This window comes from Paramormyrops kingsleyae, chromosome 4 (genome assembly GCF_048594095.1).
Source record: "Paramormyrops kingsleyae isolate MSU_618 chromosome 4, PKINGS_0.4, whole genome shotgun sequence".
In the NCBI taxonomy this organism is placed as follows: Eukaryota; Metazoa; Chordata; class Actinopteri; order Osteoglossiformes; family Mormyridae; genus Paramormyrops; species Paramormyrops kingsleyae.
Genome location: NC_132800.1, coordinates 13094732 through 13119607, shown reverse-complemented (window position 1 = coordinate 13119607; position 24876 = coordinate 13094732). Strand labels below are relative to the sequence as shown.

The 24876-nt window shown below is 44.4% G+C and overlaps 2 protein-coding genes across 5 annotated transcripts in view; both read left to right on the top strand.

Moving 5' to 3' along the window:
• Positions 1 to 24876, top strand: part of LOC111837912 (NACHT, LRR and PYD domains-containing protein 3-like) — a 253964-nt gene that overhangs the window by 46858 nt on the left and 182230 nt on the right. The gene's annotated exons all lie outside the window — the stretch shown is intronic.
• Positions 12181 to 13942, top strand: LOC140588738 (uncharacterized). Its single transcript, XM_072710693.1, has 3 exons — positions 12181 to 12376; positions 12692 to 12807; positions 13110 to 13942. Exons 1-3 carry the CDS (start codon positions 12374 to 12376, stop codon positions 13765 to 13767), a joined length of 777 nt encoding a protein of 258 aa, XP_072566794.1. The 5' UTR covers positions 12181 to 12373; the 3' UTR covers positions 13768 to 13942.

The window sequence follows — 24876 nt, the reverse complement described above, 5'->3', positions numbered from 1 at the left end:
GCAATGGGGTTCCAGAGGGGGAAGTGACATGCAGAAATAGGCGGGGCCAGAGTGAGCAATGGGGTTCCAGAGGGGGAAGTGACATGCAGAAATAGGCGGGGCCAGAGTGAGCAATGGGGTTCCAGAGGGGGAAGTGACATGCAGAAATAGGCGGGGCCAGAGTGAGCAATGGGGTTCCAGAGGGGGAAGTGACATGCAGAAATAGGCGGGGCCAGAGTGAGCAATGGGGTTCCAGAGGGGGAAGTGACATGCAGAAATAGGCGGGGCCAGAGTGAGCAATGGGGTTCCAGAGGGGGATGGAAAGTTGAGAGTAAATCAGAAGAAAGCACCTCCAGATCTAGATTGAGAAGAATGTAGAGAAGGGTTAAGCTGGAATAGGCTGAAGGAAGTCAGGATGAGTCAGAGTGAGTAAAGGCTGGATGAGGGACAGTGAGAGAAAGAGTAAAGAAATACAGTCAGAGGTCAACAAAGACGACGGGACATTGCACCTCCTCCAGAGTGTTTCCACAAGTTAATATAAGAGAGTGAATTTTTCAGGGAGTTATGCCAAGTGCTCTCGAGACAGGCTCCCTAGCGAGATTATGCTAAAATAAAGCATTTTCACCTATTTATTCTGTTTCTGCATTTTTTTGTTTGTAATACTTATTCCTACATGATTGTAACTTGTAACTCCTGTTGTATATACACACTTTGAGTAGTAATTAAAGGTTCTCACTCCTCCTTCCCAGGGTATGAGGGTCTTCATCCTCAAGTAAGGTGTCCTGCTTCCTTTTCTGTATGGATCAAAGCCCCTGAGAGGCTGTCTGGAGGGTGACTTTGCTCCCATGGTGAGATGTGGGCTCTGACGCCACACCGCCGCCCCCAGGTCGGAGCCTGTCTTCCACCCCCCCGAGGAGCTGTCCGCTGACCTGCAGCCCGGGGAGCTTGTGGGGCCGCTGCAGTACAGGGTTTGGAGGAAGATGCGCTCCATCTTGCATCCAGGTATGTTGAGAGAGGCCGAGCAGAAGAGCGAGTCCGTCGCCGGCGGCCTTGTCTCCTGACGGCCATGTAGCTCGGCGAGTTATGGGTTTTCACCCATATCCAGAAGGTTATGACGTCAAATCCTGTGACTGCCAGAGTAATCAAGTAACCGTTAGGCCCTTGAGCAAGGCCCTTAACCCAGACTGCTACAAGAATTGGCTGACTCTGCTTGCTGGTTCTCAAGTGTTTGTAAATAATGAAATGTAATGAAATATATCACTGCCCTAGATCAGTGTTTCCCGATCTGGTCCTCGGAGACCCACAGCCAGTCCACGTTTTTGCTCCTTTCCAGGCAGTCCACATTTTTGCTCCCTCCTAGCTCCCAGGGCCTCTCAACACCCAATAACAGTGGGTCTCCAGGACAGGAGTTGAGAACCACTTTTACTATTGGCTGAGCGAGAGGTCATCCCAAGAACCCGCACCCACACTGGCCCTCCATGGAACAGATTCCCCACCCCTGTTCTAGATGACTCAAAAGCTAGCTGCAAGAGCCTCTACCAAACAGTGACATCCTTTCATATTGCACAAGAAACATTCCCAAAGATGTTAATTTGGCTTCACTACCGTCACCTAGATCTGAAGGTGGTGACCCTGGACCCAGACACCGCTTACCCGCACGTGATGGTGTCGGCCTGCCGGACCCGCGTGAGCGCAGGCGACATTCAGCCGAATCTCCCAGACAACCCGGAGAGGTTCACCCGCTACAACATCGTGCTGGGCTCCGAGGGGTCTGTCTCCGGCAGGCACTACTGGGAGGTAGAGGTCGGGGGGGGAAAATGGCCTGGGGCCTGGGGGTGGCCGCCGAGTCCGTCAACCGGAAGGAGGAGATCAGCCTGTGCCCCGAGGACGGCTTCTGGATGCCGGTGCTCCGCAACGGGGACGAGTACGAGGCCTGCACCTCCACGGAGAACCTGCTCAGGCTGCCCAGGAAGCCTCAGTGCTTCAGCATCTACCTGGACTTCCCCCGTGGACTGGTGTCCTGCGATGCCGGAGACATGAGCCAGATCTTCACCTTTACAGACACCTGCTAGGGAAAGGTGTACCCCTACTTTAACATAGAGTCCTGCCAGGAGAAGCAAAGGGGCAGCCAGGCCAGTGAGTAAGAAACACAGCTTCATAGTGACACGTGCCGCGGCAGTATGGAGAACCAGAGGCTTGCAGATGTCTACTCTACTATGCCCCCTGGTGGATTTTTCCCAGAAAATCACAAATATTTCAATTTTCAGATTACTTTATTTAGTGGTTCTGTGCCTCAATGTATGACAGGGTGGTAATGATTCATTTACTGGGCCAGAAACAACAGCAGAGTGTCGTCCTTTGCCTACGGCTTTATAAGCTGTATTCTGTTTTTTTCCAATATTTTGTTGTTTTCTTTGACCTTGTATTTCACAAAAATTCTAAAATGTTGCTCAATAGTAAAGATCCACGAGTCACTAAACAATGACTCTGCATTTGCCTGTGGCTTAATGCTGCCAAAGATCACAGCTCTCTTTCAGCTGTTAAAAGGAGTAGAAGGAGTAGAAACAGATTCAGAAATGTATCCTGTAACCAACCAAAATGGTTGGGGGGAAAATTTATCCAGAACAGCAGGCAGCTGAGATAGCAAGGCCAGCCTGTCCCTGGAGCAATTGGGGCTAAGTTCTACTGGGCCCAATGGTCACATCACTCTGCCCGTCATGGGATTTGAACTAGTGTCCTTCTGATAAAAGTCAGCCCTCACACAACCCCCATTGTCACACTTATAGGCATCATTATACAAATATTAATGGCTGATATATTTCTATTCTTCAAAGTCGGAGTCCCCAGATGAAGCTCTTATTCCGTCAGTCCATTTCTGGCTTTCTTATGTAGTGCAGGGTCACACTGAGCCAGGAACCAATCACAGGGACAAGGAAGGGGACACGTACGACGGAACACCCCTCCCGCATGATTCAACTGCCCTGAGACACAGCCTAAGGCAGTTAGAAGAAAGAGTCAGAGAAAGATTTACGAGGAGAGCAGATTATGGTAAAATCTCACAATGCAGACAGAAAGAAGGGGAAGAACCAGAAGACTTCCTGGACAGATTGAGACCAGTTTTCAGAAGTAATTCAGGTATTCCCCCAGATAGTGATGAGGCCGGAGTATACCACAACAATTAAAAAGGGCATTTCTTGCCGGTCTAAGGCCTGAACTTAAACGGTATATAGATAAGTATTGGGTCCATCAGAATACAGGCTCAGTGCAGCAAGCTATAGAGTACGCCCAGCATGCACAAAAGGCACAGAAACAAAAGGGAGAAGCGACCTTCGCAGCCTCTGGCGATACAATCGCAGTAGTTTATTCAAACCCCCAGGGCAGGGGCGGTTACAGAGGTCGAGGAGGTAGAGGTCGAGGTCGAGGAAGAGGTGGTAGGCCAGGAAACTCGCCTCAGTATGATAACAACTGCTGGAGGTGTGGGAGACCAGGACATATAGCCAGGCATTGTAAAACTAAGCGCATAGATAATCCAAATTCCACAGAGAATGATCAGTGACGCCAAGCTGAGAAGTTGCAGGCACCACTTTCTCCACCCCCGCTGGGGCCCTCACTAGATAGGGAGGAGGAGGAGGTTGACCTTCAAGCGGTGTGTCAGCTGATAGCGCTTAAACAGCCTGCAGAACTGCCTAGGCGGCGGTTTATTATAAATGGAAAGACATATGATTGTTTATGTGACACGGGAGCCTGTAGAACAGTATTAACTACAACTCCGCCAAAAGCAACGTTCTCTACTTCAACAGTATATGTGAGAACGGCCGGAGGGCAATCTGAGACCCATCAATTAACTAATCCCATAACAATAAAAGATGAAGAGACAGGGACAGAGTGTGAGGTCCAAGTTCTGGTGAACCCGTAATGCCCAGTAAACCTATTAGGAAGAGACCTTATGGTCCAGATGGGCATAAGCGTTGTTGCCACACCCATAGGCATGAAAGCAATAATAGACAGGCATGCTTTAGTGGTCCATGGATCGTCAGTTCCTCAGTATTACTGGTCTCTAGACCTAGGCCAAACACCACAAGCTCGGGAATTACTAAGGAAAACTAGAGTAAAGCAGGAAGCAGATAAGGTTCAATTTATGCCCGACGATGGCCTCCATGTGACCATGTGGTACAAACCCACACCTGGCCCTGACTACCGATATGATCGGCAGTTTCACGCTATGGGACCACCCCAGGTCACATTGCAGTATCTGTATGTTAATCCCACAACTGGCTACGCTGCAGCCTCAGTGTTATTGGGTCCCAAACAACAAAATTTATTCAGGGAAAAGGTGCCTCATGTGTCACTATCAAAGCCACTCCAGGGTAGATGGCAAGATCTTGGGTATTTTGTGGAAGATGCCTCTTATAGATCTACATATTACCAGCCTGACCCAAATTCAGATTGGAAACATGATAAAAGCACAGGGGTTTGGAGGTTCCCCCTCGGATGGAGAATTAAAGTCACACCTGTGACACATTTAGACGAACCTGAATGACAAGATTTATTATCAGCCAAGGCAACGGAGGACCCAGAATTGAGCCACATTCCTGAGGGATTGTGGTCCAACTCCCCTACGGATGTAGGATTGATTAAAGGGTTCCCTCCTTACGAAGTGACCCTGAGGTCAGATCACCGCCCAGTGGTACGACAGTACCCATTAAAGCCTGAGGCTGAACAAGGCATAGCCCCAGTAGTGCAAGATATGCTGGCATCAGGGATACTGAGGGGGGCGCCAGAGTCCACGTGTAATACCCCTATTTTCCCAGTGCAAAAAGCGAATACGGGTAAATGGAGAATGGTACAGGATCTGAGACCAATCAATGACATCGTGCAACATGCAGCACCAGATGTCCCAAACCCCCATCTCCTACTCAATTCATTGACACCAGAAAAAAAATATTTTTCGGTAGTGGATCTGAGCAATGCATTCTTCTCAGTACCTCTGCATCCAGAGTCACAACATTTGTTTGGTTTTACTTATAGGGGACAAAAGTATACATATACCAGACTTCCACAAGGGTTTTCAGAAAGTCCACACGTGTATACTATGGCCCTCAGACACTCAATGAGCACATGTCCCACACCAGACCATAGTCAGGTGTTACTATACGTGGACGACATACTGACACAGACACAGAACAACACTGCAAAGAAGCTACACTAATAGTATTAAGGCATTTGTACGAAACTGGACACAAGGCATCAAAACAAAAATTACAATATTGCCAAACTGAAGTAGTGTACCTAGGACATAAACTTTCTCAGTATGGTCGTTCACTGCTAGAATCCAGGAAAAAGGCAATCCAGGAAGCACCCAAACCACATACGAAGCAACAGATGATGTCCTTTTTAGGGTTCTGCAATTACTGCAGGGAATGGCTTCCAGATTATGCAGCCTTAGTCCAACCTTTACAATCCCTAATATACGGGAAAGACATGGCCCTAAGGGACAAAATTGAGTGGACCAGAGAAGGGGAAGCAGCATTCACAAACCTTAAACTAATGCTGCAAACTAATACCACATTGGCCTTGCCAGACTACCAACAGCCTTTCACCCTATGTGTTGACGCGAGTCAGGGCTACATGAAAGCCGTATTGACACAGCCATTTGGGTCTAAAGACAGACCATTGGCATTTTACTCCAAACGCTTAGATGCAGTTGCAGCAGGTTTCCCCTGATGCCTACAGGCCTGTGCAGCAGCAGCGGAAGCTGTAACAATGTCAGCAGAATTAGTGTTATGCCACCCACTCACTTTGAAAGTTTCACACTCAGTTTCATTGATACTGTTACAGACACCACTTCCCTTCCTGACACATGCTAGACACCTCACTCTAGTTTCACTTCTACTTTCACAACCAAATATCACATTGCAGAGATGTGGCCCTTTGAACCCGAGTACTCTCCTTCCATCAGCTGTGGATGGGGAACCACACTCATGCAAAGCCACAGTAGAGGAACAAATAAGACCAAGACATGATATTTCTCAAACGCCATTATCGAATTCAGTAACTGTGTTTGTTGACGGTTCGGCGTCTAAAGACAGTACTGGGAGAAATAAGGTTGGCTATGCTGTAGTTTTGACTGATAAAGTACTTGAAGCTAATGCACTTCCCCCGACAGGTTCAGCCCAAGCAGCAGAATTGTATGCTGTCATCAGAGCATGTGAATTGTACAAAGACAGATCATTGACAATATACACTGACAGTCAATATGTGTTCGGAGAGGTTCACCATCACTCCAGAGTATGGAAAAACAGGGGATTTATAACATCGCAGGGCACCTCCCTAACACACACGAATTTGTTATTACGACTATTAGATGCCGTACAGCTACCATTTGCTCTTGCAATATGTAAATGTAAAGCCCACCAAACTGATACCACTTTAACTACAGTAGGAAATAGTTTCACAGATGCAACAGCAAAGGCAGCAGCACAGAAACAACCTACATTGAAAATGACGGATCTCCTACTGATTGACACAGATATACTATGTGATTCTCAAAAACATGCGCTGCTCTCAGAAGTAAAAGCCTGGATCAAAAGAGGAGCAATTCAGATTAATGATATCTACTACATCGACGATAAGCCCGTACTTCCAAAAAATTTATACAAAACAGCAGCATTGGTGAGCCACGGGAATACCCATGTCTCAACAGGAGGGATGGTACATATAATACATCAACAATTCTATACTATAAATTTTTCTGATTATGCAAAGAACTTTTGTAGATCATGCCTTATCTGTTGTAAGCATAATTCCCAGGGCAACCTGAGACCTAAGAGAGGGCAGTTTCCGGTAGCAGAACACCCGTTTCAAATCATTCATATGGACTTTATAGAGCTGTCATGGTCACAGGGAAAAAAGTACTGTTTGGTAATAATTGATACGTTCTCGAAGTGGGTTGAAATATATCCAGTTTAACACTGTGATGCGATGACGGTGGCAAAATGTCTGGTAGGCAGTTATTTCCCCACATATGGCATTCCTCAAACCATCAGATCGGATAACGGTACCCATTTTGTAAATCGAACAATGGACCTGTGCTCACAAGCGCTAGGGTTTAAACTAAAGAATCATTGCGCATACCATCCTCAGAGTGCAGGACTAGTGGAAAGAACCAACGGTACCATAAAAACTAGGTTAAGAAAAACAGTGGAAGAGACAGGGAGACCATGGCCGGAATGCTTATCTCTGGTAAAACTGTGGATGAGAATTACGCCAACCCCAATAGGTCTTACGCCGTTTGAAATAGTGCATGGTAGGCCTTTTCCCCTAGCTACAGAAATGAGTGATATAACAAAGGCGCACAGGGAAACAACACTCGCAGACTGGATGAGCAAACTGCTGCGCACTCAAGAAGTACAAAGGCCCAGTAGTCTGCCAGTAAATTCTGCTTCTGTATTACAGGACAACCTCAAACCTGGAGATTGGGTTCTCGTCAAGGTCCTCCTTTGGAAGGACTGGAGCTTTCCCAGGTGGGACGGCCCATATCAAGTGCTCCTCACGACCCCGACAGCCATGAATATAGCAGAGCGACCATCGTGGATTCACAGGAGTCACTGCAAGCTCATTAAACCCCTTCAGGAGCCAGTACAACCGACGGAGTAGCAGTGGAAGTCCGCTACAAAGGCGCGGTAACCAATAGGGTGCCGACGTCTCAACCCGGTGAAGAAACCAACTGATCTGCACTCACTTTTAGAATGGCTGACTGTAAGCGGTTCCTTATACAATGGCTTCTGATCCTCCTGACTGTAGTCGGCGGGTTGCTTTTGTGGACGAGGTCCGCATCGGATAACACTCGCCGCGTCCCCAGGTGGACGCACGATTTTGTTTGATTTTTCTTTGTGTTTTTTCCATTTGTATTGTACCATGTTGTAAAGCTATGATTAGCAGAATGGTTGTTAATTCTTTTGTTGTAGCATACACTAACCTGAGCCAACAAGAGTTCCTCGCTGACGAAGAACATGATGACGCCGTTATTTAGTGATGCCGCCCACAGAAAATGTTTAGACAAGATGTGGATGGTGGATGTAGAATACACAGTTCATGATAAACAGGAGGGACTGTTAGGTTGAGATTGTGTATATATTATCACTCATGTGTATTCTTATGAATGTATAACTTGTTTTATATGGCAACTGTGTAAGTGCTTAACAGTAATTTTCTATCACGTGCAGCAGACGAGCCCACCTCTGCTGTATGTTCTGTTGTTCCTATTTCCACTCCCACTTCCACATCCCATTCTATCCCACTCGAAATGTTGTTCACACCCACAATGTAACCTATTCACCTTAAAGTATAAATAAACCCTCTCATGGTGCCACCCTTGTAGCTACACTGCGGTATGCACCCTTACAAGTAAAACAGCGCGTGTCTCATGCTCTGTGGGCCAGCGGCCAGGGGGGGCTGATCACTCTCTCCGACATACTGCGTGGACAATGAACCTTGGTAGGGAACAGCTGTTCGTCTATGGTCATGTGTTCTCCTGGAGTGAAACTCTCAGCACAGTTCTTGGTGAAGCGTGTCCAGATGTCAGAGATCGCAGCAAATCTGTCTTTATTAGTCCCATAAATGGAAAATCTGCATCATCATGGCAGAAAAGTGGACAGTGCAAGACAAGAGCAGCAAAAATAAAAACTGTACCAACAGTACAGTATAAGAAGTGCACTATACAAACAATCTGGAGACACAAATATGGACAAGTGTATTCAAAAATATTGATGTGTATATATATGTATGTATATGTAAACAGATAAATATATGTATGTATGTATGTATAAATACAGTGTATGTATATTATGTACAGAGTGGATATATACATATATGTACAACACTGTGGATATATCTTTATAGACAGGCACGCAATGTAGTGACAGGGATTGACCAGAACTAATATTGCATATGAGAAATATTGCACATAGAAACTACCATGGTGTATTGGATGTGTGTGTTTGTTAGTCTATGTGTGTGGGGTCAGCTGCATGGACTTTGTTGTAGAGTCTGACAGCGATTGGAAGGAAAGACCTTCTGAATCTCCTTCCTACATCGTGGATGCAGGAGCCTGCCACTGAAGCCTGCCACAGCTTAGCCACCATGCTCCTGTCACTCGCAACCTCCACCGGGTCCAGAGGGCATCCTAGAACAGAGCTGACTCTCCGGATCAGTCTGTTCAGTCGTCTTCTGTCCCCAGCGGTAATGCTGCTGCCTCAGCAGACCACACCGTAAAAGATGGCTGATGCCACTACAGAGTCAAAAAAGGTCCTCAGGAGCGGCCCCTGCACTCCAAAACACCTGAGCCTCTGCAGCAGGTACAGCCTGCTCTGTCCTTTTTTGCAGAGTGCCTTTGTGTTATGAGAACACCAAGGTACCATTGGCAGTAGCTAAAGGTGCTGGATGCCGTGGTTGGGGGTTGGGGGGGGAGAAGTGAGCAGAGAGTGTGGAAGCAGTGTGAAGTGTAGAGGACTGTGAAGTGTAGAGGAAGTGTCTGAGGTGGAACAGAGGTGAGGGTAGGGGTGTCTGTAGCAGATATTGGGGACTGCATGAGTGAGGACTGTATGGGTGGAAAGGCAGGGGCAGATGAATCAAACCTGTTGAACAAGTGATTTAGTTATTTTGCCCACCTCACATCCCCCACAACCAGAGAATTCTGTTCTTTGTGTGCCAGTTGCCCTCTGTTCCATTGACAGAGGTTTTGCTTCTGCTTTCACAATACTTCTCAGTTTCTTTACTGTAAATGCAGTGTTTGCCTGCAGTTATAGTCTGTTACTATTTGAAATCTATTTTCAAAAATGATTTCCAATGTATATCCACACATACATGTAAACAGAAACATCAGCTATTTCCCCAGACCCTGGAGGGATCATACCGACTTGACGTTCTCTTTTCAATTTGATGAACACATGCTGTTGGATATGCAGATGTAACAGTGTCGGAATGTTGAAGTGTTTCCTTGGCCCTTTTCCAAAGTCAAATCAATAAAAAAACACACACAGACACACACGCACGCACGCACACACACATGTAGGGTAAACATATCCTTATGGGGACCGCTCATTCATTTCAATGGGAAAAATGCTAACGCTAACTATGACAACCTTAACCCCTACCCTGCCCTAACCATAACCATAAGTAACCAAACAAAATACAAGAGTTTATGCATTTTTAGTTTTTTCATAGCAGTCACCGATTTTTATAAAATAGAGTTTTCCCTTATGAGGACCAGGAAACCGGTCCCCATAAGGGAAAAAAATGGATATTTATCACGTTATGGGGACATTGTGTCCCCATAAGGATAGGTAAACCCGCTCGCACACACAGACAGACACACACACCGCTGTTGGCCACTCTGATGGAGAGGTGTGGTTGCTCCAGGCCCACACCTTCTAACCCAGCTTGTGCATAATAGGGCAAACTGTGTTTACTAATGATAATGATTGTAATAATCTGAATTTGGGCTGGAGAGAAGATCTGAATAATCACCTGATACCGCCAGGTTTATAATGTATATCATTTACACCATTGACAATGGGAAAGACCATGTCTGCTTCTATAAAAAGTGTGAAATGCAAGTGAAATGTGAATTAAATGTGAATGAAATATAAACATGGGACTGATGAAGAACAAAATGAAGAGTAAAATGAAGTGTTTGAATGGAGAGAGTAGAAGGATACAGAGTCCAGCTGAGCTCACAATGCTGTGTTTAATTGATATGAAAGTGAATACGAAAGATCAAACAAGGAGACCTAATGAACGCCAGCGTGTCCAATCACAGCGGTCCGAGTTTTATATAAAGAGTAAATCTACTGTAACCCACTTCTTTGCTGTTACAGCTATTTATTCTCCCACCTCCTCCCCTCCACCACCTTCGGCTCCCTGTCCTGGTCCGGGGTTTGGCTCCTTCGCCTCCTGTCTGGTCGCCCAGCCAGATCTGTCAGCTTCAGAGTCGATGGAACCAACGACCAAGAAACGGGCTTCGCCAAATCACTGTTCGCATACTCATTTAAATTTGTTCAACAAATAAACACTTGTCAACTATCTGTTGAGGTCTCCTTGGTTGAACTGGCCTTGGAAAAGGTTCATGGTTAAGAAGGAGACACTTCAACATTCCGACAGTGTTAAAAAAAACACAAAATTGAGTTGATATGATCCCTCCAGGTTCTGCAGATATAGTTATAACTCTGATGTTTCTGTTTAAAATGGTAAATGGACTTCATTTATATAGTGCTTTTCTACTCCTACAATGACTCAAAGCAATTTACAATACATACCTCACATTCACCCATCCATTTGTACACCAGTGGTGGAGGCTGCCATGCAAGGTGCAAACCTGCTCACCAGGAGCAATTTGGGGTTCAGTGACTTGCTCAAGGACACTTTGTTGGGATCAAGAGGAACCAGGGCTCGAACCTGTAACACTCTGGTTACTGAACGATAGCATTATCTCCATCTCCCCCTCATGTCTAAGTGGATATACATTGGAAATCACTTTTGAATAATAACAGACTGTAACTGCAGGCAAACACTGCATTTGCTTTACAAGTTACTGAATTACTGGAAAGTAATTGTTGTGCTAACTGAGAACTATTGTGAAAGCCAGGATCCTAAAGATAGCAACAGTTGTGCTTCCTCAGCAAATCTGCCTTGTGATGGGCTGGAACAGAAACATTATAGCGTTTATGGCTGGACTTCTTCACTCCATACAGTACAGTATATATACCAGCTTCTTCACCACATACAGTACAGTATATATACCAGCTTCTTCACCCCATACAGTACAGTATATATACCAGCTTCTTCACCACATACAGTACAGTATATATACCAGCTTCTTCACCCCATACAGTACAGTATATATACCAGCTTCTTCACCACATACAGTACAGTATATATACCAGCTTCCTCACCCCATACAGTACAGTATATATACCAGCTTCTTCACCACATACAGTACAGTATATATACCAGCTTCTTCACCACATACAGTACAGTATATATACCAGCTTCTTCACCACATACAGTACAGTATATATACCAGCTTCTTCACCCCATACAGTACAGTATATATACCAGCTTCTTCACCCCATACAGTACAGTATATATACCAGCTTCTTCACCACATACAGTACAGTATATATACCAGCTTCTTCACCACATACAGTACAGTATATATACCAGCTTCTTCACCACATACAGTACAGTATATATACCAGCTTCTTCACCACATACAGTACAGTATATATACCAGTGCTCTCTCCTGCTGCTACAGCCTGCCTGGTTAAGCACAGCAGGAGAAGAAACTATCTCAGCTTCTCAGATCTGACTTACACCAAGCCCATCGGCCTCCATCATGGTAATGTAATGTAGTATGAATTAAAAAAGGAAGACTGTATTTGATATTCCCAAAATGTTTAATAATGTGCAACATTTCATCAGACTTTAGAAGGTCTAGAGGTCAGAGTCTTTTTGGGAGCATCAAATACAGTTTGTGAGAATTCCTCCTTTTTCACATTTACCTTTAGCTTTGTCCTGCACCTGATTCCAGCTTGGGATGGATGTGCACACATTTAATAGTCTTTATAAGTAATGTAAGCTAATCTTTTCCTTTTTCCTTTCTCTAGACTGCTGGTCTGTGATTGTGCTCATTCGTGTTTTGTTACCCGTTTAGGTGTGTACAGGTGTGCTGACTGGACTCCTCCTGTTCTCCCTGTCCTCCTCTGTGGTATCAGCAGACAGGGTGGATCTGGAGACTCTCCATGAAATCATCCAAGTCTTTGAGAGCAGGTAAGCGAGTGAGACTCCCATCATAGTTTAAGTTATTTGTCAGAGTAAACAGCTATAAATATTTGTAGCGAATCTTCTTAAATATTAGTAGTTATCCTTCAAGGTTGGTCAAAAGTATGATCAAGAAGCAGTTGTCATGACTATTCCATGCAGCCTGTCATCATGACTTGTATGTAAATTCAGCAGGCAGAGGAAAATCCTGGCTGATAAAAAGAGGGAATGGTATTTGTCAAGCCTGGGATGTGCAGCATCAGTAACATCAGCTCTTCATTTATCTTGTTTTTACTCTTTGTTTCTCCAAGATATAAACCATCTGAACGGACCGACAGTGGTGATGGTGCCCAGTACGCTGTGGCCATCAAAGTCCCAGCAGAACAGTGTATGGAAAATTTCGATGAGAAGTTCCTTAGCTATGAGGACACAGATACTGTCAGGAATGACCTCAATGACGAGACGAAGAGACTTTACAAGGGAAAAAAGATGGTCGCTGCCAGACCAAAGGGCACGGGCTCCACAGCCATCCACTCAGAACGTGCCTTGCTCATCTGTGAAGATAGCAGCCAAGCTGTCACTCCTGTGCGAGACCTGCTGAACAAAGGAGATGAAAATGACTGTGTGGTGTTCTACACCTACAACTCTCCATGTCTGGACTACTGTCTGAACCAAAAAAATGACAACGACCAACAGAACCGGGAGAGGGCCCAGAAAAAGAGAGGAAAAACTAATGTCACCCCCGCTGTGAAGAAGTGCATCCTGGACTCTCTCAGTATACTGACTGATCACCCCGGTCCCAAGGCCTTTGTGTTCAGTCAGGTCTATAGGAAGGACAGAAAAAACACCAAGCTAGCCTCTGCCCTGAAGGAGGTTGCAGAGAAGGTCCCCCTCTACAGATGTAACACCAACTCCTGTATCGAGTGCCTGGATAACAATAACAACTTCAACAATCAATGCCTGTCCTAAGCGAGACACATTGTAATCATGTCCAAATGGATATTCATCGTTTTTCTTTCCATGAATATTAATGATTTCAGTCTTTGTAACTTGATTTACTAACATATATTACTACTCTTTGACTACTGTTAATTATGCACTTGTGATTTGAAATCATTTAATAAATATCACAGCAACAATTACAGAGGTTTGTCTATGTGTTGGAAGAAAATAGCTGAATGTTTGGATATGTGTGTTTGTGTGTGGAGATCAGTGTTGTCATCTTACTTTAAAAAAGTAATTAGTGACAGTTACAAATTACTTCTGCCAAAAAGTAATTGAGTTAGTAACTCAGTTACCACACTGTAAAAGTAATTAGTTACTCAGCAACATAACTGACATTATTTTTTATGTTCTATAGCGGTATTATGTTCTATAACATCTTTAACGTCAAAGATGTTTACAATAACTGATTGAAGAATAAAAACAGTATTTTAGAACATTTGGTATTTATTTGAACTTAGCTTGCAGCCTGCCATATGATATGCCTAGAAATAAAAAACATATAAAAAATAAAAATTGAAAATAAAATTCAAGTGCAAAATTAAGACACACAAATGTAAACTTGGGTGAAAAGAAACAAAGGAAAATCTAGCCTTTAAGTACTGCAGTTACTCTGTAACTGTATATTAGGCCTACTGCACAATAAACGGAACACTATCCTACTCTTAAATATTCCGAAAAGTAACCAAATGAAATATTGAAAATAAATAATGTTAACACACTTTGCATTTAAGACCCAAAAAATCGAGCGATGCTTGTTTTAACGGAGTGTCTCCGTCTCCTTCGCTGGAGCTCACGCTAGCTGCATTTGGGCTTGGGGTCTGGTTAGCAGCAGCAACAAGTTTCGTGTTAGCATGTGTAGATGTAAGGTGCTTCATAAGGTTAGAGTTGCTTGAGGTAGACGTGGATAATATCTTTTTTCCTGGGCATAGCGTGCATGATACATATACATTATTGCCTTTAATTTCGACGAGGGAGAAGTAGTGCCGGTACTTCCAGTTCGGGAACGCTACCTTTGAATTTCCCTGGCTCGTCGCCATTGTCGCTGTCCAGTGTGTTCAGAGGTAGTGGAAGTCAGAGTGTCAGTGAGCGTGCAGTGAGACACCATGAGCATGGCATCCGCCCACCCAGCCAATCATCATCGCATTTGCAATGGCGTCATCATTATCTCTCGTCAGGCAGCTGATAAAGCCAAAGCTTGACATCTCACGCGTCATTCAACCGAATTTTAGTAACGCGCTACTTACTGTAACATTCTCAGTAACGATAACGACGTTGCAAGTATGGGAAAAATAATAAATTAGATTACTCCGTTACTGAAAAAATAACACCGTTAGTTACGCCATTATACTTAAACGCCGTTACTCCCAACACTGCTGTACACAGACTGCAAATATTTGACACACAAGACATCATATTATTATGTTTATGTCAAGCATAGGAATTTGGTGACTGGAGAGGGCGGGGCAGGGTATTAAGGAGGTCTTAAGGAGCTCCTTGATAGAGAGGAGAGTCTGTCTATTTTTGCTTCAAAGATTAGTTGAACAGGTATACCTAATAAAGTGGCCAGTTAGTGTTTATATCTAAATCTGGAATGGGCAAGGCTTAATAATTGGTGTGGGTGTGCTTTAATATAGAAGTGTGAAATATTGTGGCCGTTCCCATATGAAATGTCTTGTAAGAATCCATGAAAGCAAAGAAGACAGTGTTGGACTTCAGGTTTAGCAGGAGTCATACATCAGCACCGATGGCTCTCTAAAGGAAACTCAGTAGCTTAAGGTTCCACAGATTCCATTCCTCTGAGAGGCTGAGTTGGACAGAGAATGCAAATCGATGTGTACAAAAGCCTCTGCGCCCCTTCACTAGAGGTCGACCGATATGGGTTTTTCAATAGCCGATGCTGATGACAATATTTAGGAGTCAGGGTCAGCCGATGGCCGATATATGCTGCCGATATTTTTTGGCCGAAAATTGGACGTTTTCCCCTCTATTTGCATGATAAAATATCACATTAATAATAACAAACGATACACAAAATTTCTCAACTTAGCATTTATTGAATACTGACTTGTGTAAATTTAAATATAAACTTAAATAACAAAAACACAATACAACTTATAACAAACTTAAACTTATAAACAATAAAGATAGCAGCATCAGAATCTCTTTAGCAGCAAACTCATTCTTCAGCTCCCAAGCTCACCAGTCTGCTGCAGATATTGCACCTGGCTTTTCCTGGTGTTGGCTTTGTGAAATGCTGCCATACAGGATTAGATTTTTGTTCAGCCATCAGACAGCAATTAAAACAGAAGAATAAATGCAAGGTTAGAATTTTTATTATAGTACCTTCATCTTCAATTCATTCTACAATTCCAGTATTCCATGCACATTAAAACAATTACACTCTAATACATTTTGAAGAAAAAAAAACACTAAGTGCATCATGGTATGATGAGTAGTGTACACTAACATGTTGTTTCTGTTGTTAGCAGACAGATAGCTTAAAGCCAAATTCACAATCAGAATCTAGTGATCCCGGAAGATAAAATAAAATAACTGTCGTATTGCACAGCATTGTATGCAAGGACAACATAAGCCCCTAGTGATTGTGACGTTGTCTACGTATAAGCCCGTATAAAGGATAGACATGTTTAATGAGGAAACTAACTGCGCAAAGTCATGCACTTTTTATCTAGACGTCTGACAAATTGTTTGAATCTCCGGTCTCAAATGAAAAAAAGTTGCACAGAAGGACCATTGTCAGCATCAGCTCAAGTAAATGGTAACCACGCTTTCGAACAAACACTTTTCTCCGCCATGCATTGTTCTTAGCAGCTCTGTGTCTCCGAGGACGGCGCTGTCTGTGATCAGGGCAGAGTAACGCAACTCTCACACACGCTGCAGTATTTGAGAGCTGCCTGCTCCGCCCCACACACTCACAGAGTGAAACTCTCCGACACAAGAAAAAAAACATAACTGATAACATCGGGCTGATATGGTAATAATTAAAATGTTAACAATTAAAATGATTTTTTAACGATTAAAAAACGTCTGTGAGCCCACCAATAAGCGCACAAAACGAACTCTATTAGAATCAATGATCCTTAATGTTACCTGTAAGCTACAGTTGGTTGAAGGCTCATTATCATTACCCCAGTTCCCAATAGCGTAATTCGCGTTTTCTTTTAAAGCAACATTTCATAGCAAACTACTTAAATAAACAGGTCATTGAAAGATCAGAATTTAAGCCTTAATCCCAGGACTCTTCCAAAACTTCTGGCTGTGGTCCTGCACAAGGCAGCATGGGTCACGTGTTCCACAGCAACAATAACACTGGGCTGCCCGCAGACGTGCCTGTCTGAAAATCGGCGTAGTGCACTCGGATATCGGCCGATGCCGATACATTAAAAAATGCTAAATATTGGCCCGATATATCGGCCGGCCGATATATCGGTCGACCTCTACCCCTCACATCTTGAGACGGCTATGGATGTGGGGATGAGCAGGGTTACGGTTGCTAGCTGATGTAATGACTTTTAATTTTACTACAACTACTACCACAACTAAAACTAAAAAGACAATAAATGAAAGGCATGATAGAGCAGCAGATAACACTGTTATGAGGTGCGTTTCACATCACCTGTGTCATTTCAGTTTTTGCAAATTCTGCCCTGGTCCTGGGCACTGATACTGGTAGGAGGGTGTTTGTAGGTCTCATGCCCTGTATTCCTTCCCCCTCATTCTCTCCCTAGTATGGCTCATACTCATTCTCAGTATTTTGAATCCAAAGGTCTATCTGCATTTTTTTCACTTACCTCGCTCACCCTTATTAGCCAACTACCAATCGCATCAGGTGCACCACAAATCTTATGATTGTAAAGCTCAGGATGCCGTTTCAACTGCCTCATGGCCGAGTCCTGTGCAACAGCCATGGCCTCCTGCAAGCCTCTTTTCAGTGACAGGACATACTGGTCATAACATACGACCCCTGGGTTACTAAGAACAGAGCCAAAAATAACATCTACAGGTAGTATCAGTGTCTGTCCAAACAGGAGCAGGAACAGTGCAAAGCCTGTTGTCTCATGGATAGTACAATTGTACGCAAACGTCAGGGATTTCAGAGCCTGTAGCCATCTCTGCTTAGCTCTCGGAGGCAAGGCCCTAATCATGTTACCCAGTGTACAGTTCACAGCAGGCGCGCAGTTAGCACCAGGGACGGATGGGATGGGTCCCCTTCAGATTCAGAGTGACCTCGATCCGTCCCCCCCACTTCCAGGACGAAAAAACAGCATCTGCTGTCTTTGCATAAGGAAAAAATATCCTTGGTCCCCCCCAATTCAAAAATCCTATCTGCGCCACTGGTTCACAGGGGCGTTGCCTATAGGATGGTAAGGTATTGTACCAGATCTGGCTCCCTGGTCCGAATGGATCCTCTGCGGAAAGTCATAAACACAAAAGAAATTGTTCCATAACTGGTGAGCCACTGCCTTTGCAGACTAGCTGGGGCACAAAAAGGCATGAGCCATTTTTGTGAAATGATCAGTCCCAACATGTACATCTGTAGATCTATTGGAAGAGTCTCCAGCTGACCAGAAATCAATGCAGACAAGCTCAAGGGGTTCAGTAGCCCAGATATTCAGTAATGGTGCTCTAGCCTCAGGTTCTGGAGCTTTGCTGAACACACACCATCTGCAGAACTTCACACAGTCCACTACATCTCACTCCGGTCCCAACCAGAAAAATCTCTGTCTAGCAAGATACAGAATCTGTCACCGACCCTGACGGCCAGCCTCATCACAAATACCCTTCAACCCCTTTCCATGCATGGACAGCAGCCCTACATACAGGTAAGCCTTGTTCTTGGAGATAACATTACTGGAAACCCGATACAGCACAGCCCTCTTCACTGTGACTTTATGCCAGTAGACCAGCAGCCGCAAAACTTCAACTCCTGGGCACACTGTCTTCTAGAAGGACAACGTCCTCTTTCTCGATACAAGATTACCACCAATTACTCACCAATAACTATATCCTGACTTTGCTCTCTCATCAACTCCTCATGCGACAGAGACTGCACATCAGATGACTCCCATGCCAGTACAGCTTGAGGCATTTGTAGAAGCAGCAGTGATTGTGGACAAGTCACTATCACACTGCCTGTGTGAACTGCAATACAGCTGACACATCCGCCCTCAAAATGTTCCAGGAGAACTAGTGAGAGCCACACTACAAGGCAGGATCATTCTATCAGCCTCAGAGACCCCCTCCCAGGGATCAGAAGACCATCGGAAAGTATCCTGTCCCATTTGATATCAAATTCATATGGAGCCAATTTAGAAACCCACCTCTATTCAGAAGCACCCTTGGACAAAATATATGTCAAAGGGTTATTGTCTGTCCACACAGTGAACATATGACCTCAACCAATGGTAGAACCTATCACAAATAGACCATTTCTTGTCAAACTCTAACCAAGCGGCTTACTTGCAAATGCAGTGGCCAGGTCACAGTTCCTTCCTCTGGTAACTGGGAAAGTACTGCCCCTAATCCTCTGCAGAAAGCATCCACAGACAGAATGAAGGGTTTTGTGAAGTCTGGATGAGCAAATACGACCTGCTCTAACATGGCCTGATTCAGCTTATTAAAGGCCAGAGTGTAATTATCCATCCAATCAGCTGCCGTTAGCTTCCTCCCAACTGGCCTATTTCTGACCACGGGGCCCTCTGTGGCCAGTCAAAAAGCAGCTTTCAACAAACCTTTGATATGAAGAAACCATACCAAGAAATGACTTTACCTTCCTCTGAGATGGCAGCCCTGAAGCTTCTTGCATACGGAAAGCCTCTAAGGGTGTACTCACACTAGGCATGGTTGCCGTGAACCGGGCCCGAGTACGATTGTCCCCCCTCCCCACTCCCCCTCAGGCCTGCACTCACATAGGGTTTCAGCATTCGTGTCGGAGCACGCTTACGTCATTATGGTGCGACGGTTTCAGGGTAAACAGGAAGAGCGGCACTCTCGCTGAACACAATGGAGTCCATCGCTCTGGTTACTTTGTTGATAGTAATTTTGAATCGTTTGGTCCGCGGTGGTCCACAGCCCTCTCACAGCCTGTTGGTAAACAGGTCTATCGCTTTTGTGGCACGAAAATTTTCATGCAATCGTGCGGCTCGTATGAGGAGGTTTGCAAGGTACCAGCTGAAGTGCAGCAAGGACTTTGCAGTTTTGATTACCGACTACAGTTCCCGTACATCGACAAGGTGAAAATTAATATACTGAAATGTCATTGAATACAATTGAAAAGTGTATTATGAAATTTGAAATACAATATGTTTATAATGTTTTTTGTAATGATGACAGTAGCGTTCTATAGCTAATAATCATGTAACTTACTATCACTGTAGAAAAGTGAAGGGGTCACTTTTTGAACTTTGGTTATCTGTGGTGTTAATGTAAATGTGTTTTGTATTCTGTCTATAGTAGGAATGGTAGCACATTACCTTTGCATAAACTACATTTCCCATCATCCCCTGCTCACAGAACAGTAAAACTCCACACAGCAATTTACTGCTCAGCTCATTTATTTATGGCAATATTTTTTTGTGAACAGTGAGGTACCCACTGTTTCAGCTTCATTGACCTTCCATAGCAAACTTAGAACCATATGCAAACATGCAGACAATTCTCACCAACTCACACTGTTTGCTGCTCTCCCTGGTCCTTCGGTATACCAGTTCCCTGCGGAAGCGCGCGCGCGCGCGCCGCAGTGAAAAGGTTCCTTTATAGCCAATTGTGGAACGAGGGAAGGGGATGGTTTGGCACAGGGGGGTGAGTGATGTTATGTGTATTATTGTTATGTTGTGCAATGTTTGATGTATTGCTTGAAATATTAGGGAAGATATGTGGCCAATGGCCAGCTATTCTGTTCTGTTTGGGGGTAAAACTGTGTATTGTAAGATGTACTCAGAGGATGCTCAAATTTGTGTCCCCCTGTGTTTTTAGGTTGCCCCAATTAACTGAATGGGAACTGGTATATAAGGAAAGGGGGCTAGAGTAAGGGAGTCTCTGTTTTGTTTCCCCCCCTCTTGGTGGCCGGAACTGATTGAAATGCCAGTATTGGTGGTAACAGCTTGATGTGAGGCTGTTAAGATATGTCAAATAAAGTTACCTCTTCGTTTTGGACAAAGACTACTGGATCGGTGCATTGTTTCTACCCGCCTACCCGTCTGCACGCCTAGGTGTTCACATCCCCTTAAGGAGGTGGGGGCCTGTTTAACCCCCACCTTTTTCACAATCACTTGCTGGTTAATATTAGCTACATTCTTGTATTAAGACACCTGTATTCAATGGGACACATCACTATTATGTGTGCACTTGAATACTACTCCAGCATGGTCAGCGCTCACACTACATGCGAACTGAACCAACTGAACCGTGCTCTGGCACACCTCTTCCAAGCGGGCCAGGGACGGCTAAACGAACCGCGCCCGGGCACGGTTTGGAGCACTCACACTAGTCAAACGAACCGCGCTTTGGTGGTCAAATGCACTCGGGCACGGTTCAAACTGCCTAGTGTGAGTGCACCCTAAGAGAGCTGTAATGGCCCACACTTTATCAGGCTCAGCTGTTGCACCATCTGCACTCACTACATGACCCAAAAACTTCCCGGACCAATGCAGAAGGCATGGTGAAGCCATACATTCACCAGTAGTCTGTCTTTTACGCAGTGAGGTATTAACCTCCCCCCACCCCATGTTGGTAACCAGGAGTGCGGGCTGCTCTATGTTCTCTCCAGTATTCATCTAATCTTTCTTTCAGCAGCCCTCCATTGTGACAATAGCTTATATTTAAAAAGAAGTGACAAGTCAGGGTCGCAATAGTGCAGAATGAACATGGCAGTCACTTCATGAGATGGGTCATCAACACTTTCATTCTGCTGTCTAAGACAGTCTTCTGCTATCCCCATAGTCCTATTCAGTCGTAACCAGTAACCAGTCGTAATAGTGGTCCGTTAGGCAACGGCTAGAACATAGAAGTCTACTAATCATACAAGAACATATGGTGTCACTGAAATGCTGCTTTAGAATATCAAAAACCCTGGGCCCCCAAACAGACTGGGGCCCTTGGACAAGTCCAATGAAGGATTGTTCCACACACCCACTCTGTGTCCTGCGCTTTCCCCAAAAGGCCTACAAATGACGACTTCTGCCTGCTGCACCACTGGAACGCCCCTCTTACACAAGCACTTTGCCATCATCTCTTCCCACTCATGTATACTATACTTTTCAGAGCCATCCCCTCTGAAATATTCAGGCTCCTCTACATCAGGCCTCGCAAACAACACCAACATAGTCACACCCTCAACACAGTCTGCTCGCCCAGTAAGACTAGGCATCGTCCCACATTCCCGAGACTTTAAGCAAGACGCTATGCTTTCCTCCACAGAACGGCCAAGGTGTGCTAAGGTGGCCAGTGCTTCAACAGGCAATTAGCTACCATACTAGACTGAGGGTCACCAGGGGTTTAGGCTGAGAACTTGGGGTAGATGTGGCAAGGAACCCTATAAAGCCCCTTCTAACTGAAGGTAAGGGTACAGAAGCAAGTGACTTTTGACCGCTAACAGCACCATTAACACCTGCCATAGTTACTACAATTAATGTACAATAAACAAACAAACAAATAAATAAATAATAATAATGAAATGGGGAGTGAGGGGTTTGCCTATATACACACAGATTAGTCCTATCCCTATTAATTATGTCTCTATAACGTTACTGTCGACTCACATGTCCAAGCTATACTTTAATGTGTGAAGAAGTTAATGCCAATAGGCCACCCTTGCGTCCACCTTATCTGTGACCAGACCCATGCCGATGCATAATACACACTGAACAGGTGTCTGGTGTACAGTGGAGGAGAGAGTACAGTGGCCAATTAACCGACATGTTCAGCTATGTGTCGAACTTGATAAAAGCAATAAATAAAAAATAAGAACACAAAATCACCTCTGTTACCCGTTTTTAACAAATCTTATGAGAGCTGGGAAAAAAATTTATATGTCCTGAGGAATTAATTAAGATTGCAAATATAATTGTTTTTTACACAGATAACAAGTGCATCTTACCACTGGCATGGTGTTTCCCAAATGAGACGGATGCACTGGAAACCCTCAGCCCATATTACACACACCAGTTGTACTGGCTAATCCTCTCTCTATAATGTCTGTTCCACTTAAAGGGGCTTCAGGCAAATGGAATCATATACACCCCTGTTACACCGGCTCAGCCCCATGTACCACCAGGTGCCCTGGCTCAGCCCCATGTACCAGCAGGTGCCCTGGCTCAGCCGTGTGCCGCTGGAGGTCCCTGTCACACCCTGCTCGCCACTGCCAGAATTCCCTGCTGGCCGCCATAAGAGGCATCAATCCCTGTTCTGGACTTGGGTTGCTCTGGTTCCAGGTTCCAGACAGTCCTGGCAGTGCCGTCCTACCTGCAGTCCCAGCAACACCCCCCTTTCCCTGCCCTGCAGCCCCCGCAGCACCTCCCGGCCCCAGCCCTGCAGTCCCCTTGGCTCCACCCCGTCCTGCTGGCCAACCATGACCTGAGGAGGCTCATGTCCTGGGGCCAGAGGACCCTCTAGTCCAGCCCCGTGCCTTGTTTCAGTTTTTGCCCCAGTGCCTTTTCCCACCTTTCCTTCTCCCTGGGTTGTGGTTCCCCTTGGTTCCTGTTCCTGAGCCTGGTGTCCTTCACTTGTCCACCCTGTTTTGGTCAGTGTTGTGTTCCTTGGTTTTTGTCTTGCTGTTGGTTCCCCATCTCGCCTCGTCTTTTTCCCATTTCTTTTTAAAATATCATGTTGAATGTTTTTTGCAGTAATAAAATACCTTGATACGACCTCGATATAATTTTTTGTTGCCTTCTAATTTGTACGCTTCAATAAATATCTGGATGCATTCCATAGAACTACCCAGTTACCCAATTTCTTACAGAAAATAATGGTGAAATTGCAGATACCTGTAGAAATCTGATTTGCCCAAATGATACTTATCCACCAGCTCCTGAAAACTTTCAATTTCTCCTCTGTTTAAAGCTGTACAGTCAGCACTTATTCCTTCTGAAATCCAGTCTCTGTATCTAAAATCCAATGTTGCTGGTAGAAACTGTGGATCACTAGAGTTAGAGATTATGAACAAAATAGTTCATCATACAAACTATACACACAACAAATGCAGTATTTATTTAGCTTCTATAGGTATTGCAGTTACTGATATTTCTTTTTGTCCTGCATACAAGCTATAAACCTACAATTTGATGTTGTAGATAGAAATTTGGTAGAAGGCAGAAAGGTAGAAGAAAGCAGTTATATTGAGAATGGATGTGCATGTCTGTTTAGATGCCTGGCTTTGGTCTCCAGCCAAATTGGATTTGTAGTAAAAATGTGATGGAATTTGAAGCTTTCATGTGTGTAACATACAGTATGTGTATCTATTGATAGACTGCGCTAGGTCTTGACAGAACAAGCTTTCAGATTTGACTTTTACAATATTCAACATAATCCACATGAAAATGAAGAATCCAGCAGACAAATTTCTTCATTTTGTTTCTATGTGTGGGGAAGTGTATCTATCATAGGAAGGAGAGTCAGGTGACCAGGTTCAGTGATTTGCCACCAAAAAGTTAAAATATCATATTTAAGCAGAATGAAAAGGGCAGCTTCAGCCAAGCCCAGGAACAGAAAGATAACACACTAAACTGTCTGTTAACACTGCACTGGATGGGGGAAAATACCTAGTAATAACCCAGTTACTACTGAAATACAAATCATGAACAAATCCTAAACAAATATAGTTGTTACTTGAGATAAAAGATGCGTCATGATCTTTAATGATGAACAAACATGAGACCAGCATTTCACTTGTATTATTCATTACTTGCTCGTTTAATAATTCCTTAGTAGTACCTTCAGTAATTGCTTCAGTAGGTCACAAAGGTTTACAGAATTAACAGATATAGTAACAAATATAGTGACTGCTCGGGATAAAATATGTCTCATGATTCATTAATGATTAAGTGTTATGGTGAG